Genomic DNA, 8352 nt, shown 5'->3' with positions numbered 1-8352 from the left:
GCTGTTGCCCCCAGGCCCTGCCTCCTTTTGGACTTCCCATAGGCATCTGGATGTCTGGCATCTGGATAAGAATTGCCTTTTAGCCGATCCAGCAGCACTTTTCTTACTTTCTTAGCTGGGGTGGGGGCTACTGGCAGAATGACATTAAAACCTTACGGTGGTTGGTACATCTGCTGCTCGGCATATAGAGCGAGATGAGCGCCGCAACCCCAGAGTCATCCATGACTGGACCTAACTGACGGGGTACCTTTACCTTTACATCTACATCTGCTGCTAAGAGGTTTTTTGTTTGTTTTTGCTCAGCAGCAAAAAGTCCCCAATTCAATCCCTGTTGTCGCCTTTTAAGGCTGGAAGACATCTCTCTTTCCCCTTTCTTCCTCTCCATATATATATTTAATGCGTGTGTTTTGAACACTGTATTGCACTTCATTTATATGTTTGATGCACATCAAGGAAAAGTTCATTAATAAATTTATTATTTTTTAAAAAAAAACATATCTGGACAGTTTTGTGGATGAAAAACATTTCTCAAACCATGCTGGATTCTTTTTTTAAAAAAACACATCATTTTTATTGATGTAATTCAAAAATAAAATAATATAGATAGATACATTAACATAAGTGCAACATCCATGCACAAATAAAAAAGGTATTAATGGTATCAAGGGCACCTTGGGCATCATTGTCACTGACTGAATGTGTGGCTCTGACTCTTAAGCATCCCCATTTTTCTGCACACTCATTGCAGGCTTTTCCCAAGTAAACACTTTCTAATCCAGCCAGAGACACAGGCGGGAACACAATGAAAGTGAGAGCCACAACCACGAGAATCCTTAAACTACCCAAAGCCAAGAACCCCAAATTCTATCCCACTGTATCTAACTGGTCAGGTCTGAAGGGGTTTTCTGTAGTTAATTCTCTCCAGTTGCATTTAGGAATCCTGAATGCATCAACAGCATATATTAAAAATGAATTGAATGGATTGAGACAAGTAGGCATGTGGACTACCTACATTCCTGGGGGATATGTTATGCTGGCTTTCCCCCAGCTGGCATTTGGACTAATCCCATCGGGCCATAGCTAGGGGTTGGGGAAGAGGTACAAGTGAATCTGCTGTGTGTGTCTGGTGGTGGTGGGAAAAGCAGAGATCAGAGGGGCTATCGAGTTGCCACTTCCAGAGTGGAACCTGAGTACAATAGTACAATAGGAGCATGGACAGGGGGACGGGGGGGGGGCAGGGGCAGCTTCCCCCCCTAGATCAAGTAAAACAATAGAAATACTTAACTAACTGACCAATCATGCCAGTTCTGCCCCCCTAACAAAGTCCTGCCCCCCCTAACAAAAATCCCGGCTACACCCATGAATAGGAGTAGTGGGAAAAGTCTTACATCTTCTGTTCTGCCTCTCTCAGCTTTCCCTGTGGCTAGAATCCTGCTCTTAGCTGCAACCGCAAGCATCAACAACCATGTCAGGAATGTCTGTCTTTATGAGGTTGCTATTGGGATCAAAGTAGAGCAGAGAAAGGGGCCGTCGCTGTGTGGGGACGCAGCAAGAACGGCCAGCAGTCTGGATGTTGTTGGCTTTGACCAAGTTGAAGACAGTTGTGTGGAAGGAGGCTGCTACCCCAGGTGAGCCAGCCAGGTGCATGGGGCACTCACCCATGCAATAGTTTATCTGATAACCTTCTGGCTTAAAGATCCAGTCATTCCAACCAATGTCCCGAAAGTCTACGTAATAGTCTTTTCTGCAGCACAGGTCAGAGTTCTGGTCACAGCTCAGGCTGCGCTTAGCTACCCGGTGGCCGGGCTCCCGTATCTTGGCCTTGACCATCAAGAAGGGCTGTTGGGAGCTGCCGGTGGCAGTCAGCAAAGAGTCAATGGTGGGGTGGCAGCCTTTACACTGCAGCTCCAGGCGCAGCGCCGTCTCCTCACGCTCAAGGAAGCTCTGCAGATCTGGCATGAGGGAGAAGGTGTGCCAGCTGCTGCCTTTGCTCTCCAGCTGCTGCCGCTCCCCAAGGGCCACTCGCTGCTGCCCTGCCAGGTAGACCTGCAGGGTGATGTTTTGGTGAGCCTTGAGGTACAGCCACAGCTCAGCCTGGAGGATGTGCATGTCTTGGCCTTTCGGATGTGTCAGCTGGAACTGTAGGACCCCGGAGGGCTCTGTAGAGGGGAAGACAATCAAGATGAAAATCAGGAATGCTAATCCTGACCTGCCCCAGAAAAACTACCACCAGGCCTGAACCAGAGTCCTTTGATTAGGGTCAAAAATATGTCCAAGAGTTGCCTTGCCCTCACTTCACATCTATTTTCTGCATTTGAATTATGCCTCTGAGGAACCCCATGAGGTAGATAGGCTGAGGGTAAGTGCACCTGTGAACGTGTAGAGGGAGCAGCAGAAGCCCACAAGGCATCCCCAATACTGTATCCCCATCCTGGCCAGCTGCAGCCTCTGACCTTTGTGCGTTGTGCTTCAAGCATGGAGAATCCTCCTACTGATGGGGAACCCTGATCATGCTGATGGAACCAACAGAGGCAGGGATGCAGGGGCTGGGACTAGTGTGTACAGTGTGCACAGTGTGTACTCTGTTCCCCTTTCACAGTCTTTAACACCTGGGGAAATAATGCCTGACCCTAATGGTGAATAACATGATTCACCTAAGGGTGCTCTTCTTACTAGAGCATGGCTCTAAACTAAGCAATGATGGTCTTTCTAATAGATTGTTGTTGTTCATTGGCTGCCCAAAAAGTCAAGCCCTGTACAAAACATGTGGGAAGACAGGGTCTGCTGAAGCAGGCAAACAATCCCAAATAAATAAAGAACAAAATAATTAAAAACTAAAGGAGGAGACTGCTGAAATGAAAACCTACCTACTACCCCACACTGGTTCTCACCAGCTGTTCTTCCACCCCCACTATAACTCTCTTATAAAAAGCCATTTCCTCTACTTTCCTTATGAGCAACATCACTGCCCCCTTTTGGTGGGATAGCCTGGGTTATTTTTTTTAACCACTTGACCCAACAACCTTAGAACAATATGCCAAGAAGCTTGATTGCTTAGTCTCACTCAGCATGGGGTGGCCTACCAGCCAAATATGGATGGGTTTTTCTGGTAAATATTTTTTATTTGCAGCCAAACAGATGTTGAGCCTGCAACACTAAGTCCAGGTGGATTTCTGCCATGCAGTGGTCACAAAGGTCATTCCATAGTAGAAACAGCAAGAAATTATACAAATATCTAAATAAATCCATGAAAATTCTGAGTGCTTATCACTAATACCACAATATGACCAGTCACTCCTTGCCCGATGGAGGGGGAGTAGGGAACCTGCAATCCTCCAGATATTGCCGAACTACAACTCCCATCAGCGCCCCCAACCAAATGGCCAATGGTCCAGAGATTATGGGAGCTGCAGTCCCCTGATCTAGACATTCTTCTGAGTGCACCTCACTGAGATGAACAGGAAGCAGCTCAAGACCCCTTTTCCCTAAGTTCTCAGGAGCACACAGAAAGAACGAGGTCAGAGAAATGGGTGTGTGTGACAGCTGTGTTCTCCCTTCACTGCCAGAGGTGTATGGGTCTGAATACCCATTTGCTGGGAACCACAAGTGGGGAAAGTGCTGTTGCACACAGGTTCTGCTTGCTTGGGGGCTTCCGACAGGGACACCTTGTTGGCCCATGTGAGAACAGGTTGCTGGACTAGACGGGCCATTGGCCTGATCCAGTTGTTAATTGAATTAGGCATCAAGCAAGAAAGCAACACAGTGATGTGGGATATTCTTCCAACTGCCACCACTTGGAAGAATAGTAAATAACAGGCAAAAATCAACAGATGAAGCTTTCCCCCACTGTTATATTTTTCCTGTCACACAGCTGTTAAAGGTATAAAAAGGGTAGCAACGCTACACTAGCTTCATCCTGCTTACTAGCTACTTCCAGTGACCCCATCCTATATTGCACATTAAGAAGAGAGGGCAGATGTTGGCAGGAGGTCATCTTTAAGAGAGAAGGTAGTATGATAGAGGCGTCAGCATCACTGTCTGTGGCACACAGACTCATTTCTTTTGCCACATTATAACTGCGGGTGGAACAAGTTTTGCAGGTTTTTAAAGAAGTGATAATGGCATGGAAATGCACACTGCTGGCAACACCACTTCTACTAATACCCTCTTCACTCATCTCTCTCTCTCACTCAGAAAAAACATCTGTCTGCAGCCTAATATATGCCACAGAAAACTGGATTAATGAGAAATTTAGCAACCTGCCCACTCTCACCACCACCACCAGTTCCTCCACCCACATTGCCCTTCTCCCCCTGCAGCTGATATTTTCCAGCACAGTCAGAATCTACCCAGATCTCCCATGGGTAAGAAATTACAGTGCAATGAATAACTACAAGTCTCTGCTCTCAAGAGCACTTTGTATGCAGCAAATATTTGCCGGGGGTGGGGGGAGCTGTTGGCACATGCAACTTACATTCTCTCCATCATAATATTCAAGACCTGGGCCATGCACCAGGAAGAGCTATGAGGACTCACCTGTCTCTGCAAAACTAATGATCTCGTACCCCTGTTCGTCAGGCTCGGGGTTCTGCCAGCCGGAGAAGTGCCCAAGTCTGTCCATCCGGGCTTTGCCCAGGTGCAGGCGGCGCAGGGCGTTAGCCACTGCCCCACGTGGCACAGGGTGGGTGATGTTGGGCCTCTCGCTCAAGTTTAGTTTCTGCAGGATCTGCTGCTTGGCTAATTCGACCAGAAAGGCTTTCTCAGCGCTGGGCTCCAGAGGCGGCACCTTACAGGAAGGACACGCAGGCTTTCCCTCGATCCAGGCCAAAGAAGTCCATAGTAGGGCCAGCGTGGCCAGAGGAGTCCAGCTGCCCTGGGGGCTGTAGGTGAGAGCCATGAAGAACCCAAGCGTGGTAGGTAGCAAGATGCAGCAGAGGAGGTGGTTTTGTTGCCACGTAGTTCTTGTGACAGTAACTAGAACTCACGAACCGTGCCTGCGCTGGGACCAGCTGCTTGCATCTTAGCCTAAAAGGAATGGCAATCTGCCCGGGGTACAAGGAGGATAACTGCTAACCCCTGGCAACTCCTTTGCTTCCTCTTGCTATCCCTGCTTCTTGGGGCAGGGTGGATCTGCTGCTGGTGCCGAGGTGAAGCAGGTGTTGATCACTCAAGAGATCTCAGCTCATTGACTGGCTGCTCCAGCGTGTCAGGCAGCTATGTGCCTCAGTTTTTGTCACTCAGCCAGTCTGGCCCTGCCCTTTGCGCCTCTCTGATTGGCCGGCTCACCTAGTGCCCCAGGGAGGTTTCCTCCAGTTGGGGAGGAAGGGCTTAGCAAAAGGGGATTACAGGCTCCCTTTGGTGGAAACAGGTGCCTGAGGAAAGGGAACACAATTCGCCATGATGTAAAGCAAAGCAGGGGTAGGACTGCATTGGGAAGAGCTTTTCACGGCCCCAGAGTGAAGAGGGGCTTAAGGCTGGAGAAAATGGCAAAGCATAGGGGGTGGGATGTGGGAACAACCCCAGAGAAAATGTGCATTGCAGTAGTCCAAGCGGGAGATAGCTAGAGCATGCATCACTCTGGTGAGACAGTCTGCAAGCAGGTAGGGTCTCAGCCTGCGTACCAGATGGAGCTGATTAACAGCTGCCCTGGACACAGAATTTACCTGTGCCTCCATGGACGGCTGTGAGTCCAAAATGACTCCCAGGCTACGCACCTGGTCCTTCAGGGGCACAATTACCCTATTCAGGACCAGGGATTCCTCCACACCTGCTCACCCCGTCCCCCCAAAACAGTCTTGTCAGGATTCAACCTCAATCTGTTTGCCGCTATCCATCCTCCAACCGCCTCCAGACACACACACACACACACGACATTCACCACCTTCACTGGTTCTGAGTCTTTAATCTTTAAAGCAACAATTTTGAGAAGATGTTAGTGGGCACAGAGAAAACTCCCAAGATACAGGTAAGAACAGGTAGAACCTCTAATCACATCTATCCAGCACCACAGTATGCTAGCAAGCAGATAAATTACTTAAAAGCCTTCTGAAATGATTGCTTCCTGGAACTCTCATCTTTCAGAAGCCACAAACTCCTTATCTGCTGCCGATAAATCCTCTGGTGATTATTAACAAAGGTGAGGAAATGTGTCTGTGATTATCAACTGGTTTCCCTTTCTGGGCCATGACGTTCTGTGGCAGGTGAGGTGCCACATTATTTGCACTGCTCAGGGTTCCATCACCTTGATACATCAGCGAAGTTTTGCTCAGGTGCTAAGGTCCCTCGCTGGAGTTGCGATCTTAACTTCTATGATGGAGAAAAACCTTTGGATTGCAGTGCTGTCAGTACTAACAGCTTCTGTAACTACTTTTCTGCAGCTACGTTTCGTATCTGGAATATACAATGTAAATTAAAGAACCTGTGCAAATTTACTTCATTGACCTAACTCTGGCTGTGTAATTGGGGTTCTGTATTGCCTGGTCCTTTATTGCCCTGTCACAGGGACTCCCTGCTGCTCCGTTTCCCCAGAGAGTAGAATCACCTGGAGGAACAAAGGGTCGGTGTTGCATATTCGTAGTCTGACTGTGACAAGGAAATGAACCCCATCACATGCTGTGGTGGTGAGATCGTTGTTGCCCCACCAGCAACACCAGAAATAACGTCAGTATCAATGATATTTGTGAATTAAATTGCCTGCAAAGGCATCAGTACAAATACTGGCAACAGAAGGTGAGGCTTATTAAATCTGGCAAGAAGGGAGAGACATATTATTACAAATAATTGGTTGATTCAATACCTTCTCCAATGAGACACAAGATGGTTTATATTCCATGCCCCATAAAATCTAAGGGGAGAAAACATTATTCATAATACTTCTTTTGAATTCAGTGGGAATGAAAAGCACTGAACCTGGCTAGATAGCCCATGCCCTATTTTTATACAGTATCCAAATGGTTCAAAATACTTACACAGCATTAAAATGGATAAAACTTAATTACTATTAAGTTAATTAGCAGAAGTCAAAAGGGAGTTGATTGCACCAGGCTGGGAAGCTCAAGATATGGGTTCTCTCTCTTTGTTGAGATATGCTGGGATTGCAAGGATGAGAGTCAAGCATGTGAAATAAATCACACTCCCATGTTTAATGCTGGCATCCCCCTGGTGCCATTGTCATGTTGAAGAAGTATGTGCATGGGCAGAGGAATGGAGACAGTAGCTCTTAGCAGTGCCTTTATCTGGGGGAAAAGGGGGCGGAACTCACTACTATGGCCATCACTACCCCTCCCCCCTCACGCCACCAGCAGGTGAACCTGAGTCAGGCAATTGTTCATCTAGCTCAATGTTCTACCACAGGTGGGAAACATTTCCCCTACCATTGACCTGTAAGAAAAATCATTTTGAAGCTGCAGCTAATAGCTGGTCAAGGCCAAATGGGCAGTGTTTGCTGAACTGCAAGATTGCAGAGTCCCCTCCCCACAACAGAAAGGCTCAGTCTCTTGTGGATATTAGGTTGTAAGCCTTGGGTTCCTCGTCCCAGTTCTAAACTGCCTGGCAATGGTTTTCCAGGGGGTTGCAAGTAGTTGTTCGCAGTCTCACCTAGATATTCCAAGGATTGACCCACCTGGGGGCCTTTTTCATGCAGCATACAAGGTACTGAATGGGAAAGGTCATAGTTCAGCGCATGTGAAAGGCCACAACTTCAGTCAGCCTTTCCAGGTAAGGCTTGGGAAAACTCTGTTCTGAAACCCTGATGAGCTGCTGGCAGCTAATCCAGAGGAAGACAGTCCTGAGCTACCTGAACCAGGGATCTGGCTCCTTAGGTGTTCTGTCAGGCAAAAAAACCAGGCACTTTCTTGCATATTCACCTCTGGCGACTGAACGGCCTGGTTTAAGTCTCTCTCTCTGTCTCACTCGCTCTGTGTGTGTGTTTGTTGGGTTGGGATAGCAGGAATGCAAATGCTTGCATACTTAGAATAATAGAATTGTCCCTGAGGATCATCTGGCAATACACCTTGCAATAGAGGGAATCTGGGCGGCCACAGTGAGGAGATTGCTGGACTTAGATTGGCATCCTTTGGCCTGACCACCACTGGGTACAAAGCCACAAGTTCAGTGCCCCCAAAATGACTCCCAACTTTGGCAAAAACTGCTCATACCACCTCTGATACCATATTTAGAGGACATGGGTGTACATAGCCCCATGTATGGATGGGCTCCAGGGTGATCAGTTCCTAAGAGGTGAAGAAGATATTCAAAAACTTGAAGCAGATTGAGATGGGGCTAATAGCAGGGGCTAAATTAGGCTTTTTAGGGACACGGGTGGTGCTGTGGGTAAAACCTCAGCGCCTAGGA

The 8352-nt window shown here is 47.8% G+C and overlaps 1 protein-coding gene across 1 annotated transcript; it reads right to left on the bottom strand.

Annotated features, from left to right (window-relative positions):
* Nucleotides 1-1234: 1234 nt before the first annotated feature.
* LOC309334803 (inhibin beta E chain-like) lies at nucleotides 1235-7634 on the bottom strand. Its single transcript, XM_081849401.1, has 2 exons — nucleotides 4537-7634; nucleotides 1235-2159 (listed from the first exon to the last, which is right to left on the bottom strand). The coding sequence occupies exons 1-2, from the start codon at nucleotides 4895-4897 to the stop codon at nucleotides 1438-1440; spliced, it is 1083 nt and encodes a 360-aa protein (XP_081705527.1). The 5' UTR covers nucleotides 4898-7634; the 3' UTR covers nucleotides 1235-1437.
* Between the last annotated feature and the right edge of the window lie 718 nt (nucleotides 7635-8352).

Source organism: Podarcis erhardii (genome assembly GCF_964252035.2).
Source record: "Podarcis erhardii genome assembly, chromosome: 2".
Lineage (NCBI taxonomy): Eukaryota > Metazoa > Chordata > Lepidosauria > Squamata > Lacertidae > Podarcis > Podarcis erhardii.
This window is presented reverse-complemented; position numbering and strand designations above follow the sequence as displayed.

What these genes read in the sequence shown, in the direction of transcription:
- LOC309334803 (XM_081849401.1), bottom strand. Translation starts at nt 4,897, where the DNA reads ATGGCTCTCACCTACAGCCCCCAGGGCAGCTGGACTCCTCTGGCCACG. An exon ending in CATTAGTTTTGCAGAGACAG is followed by an intron (nt 2,160 to 4,536) that starts GTGAGTCCTCAT and finishes TCCCCTCTACAG; the next exon opens with AGCCCTCCGGGGTCCTACAG.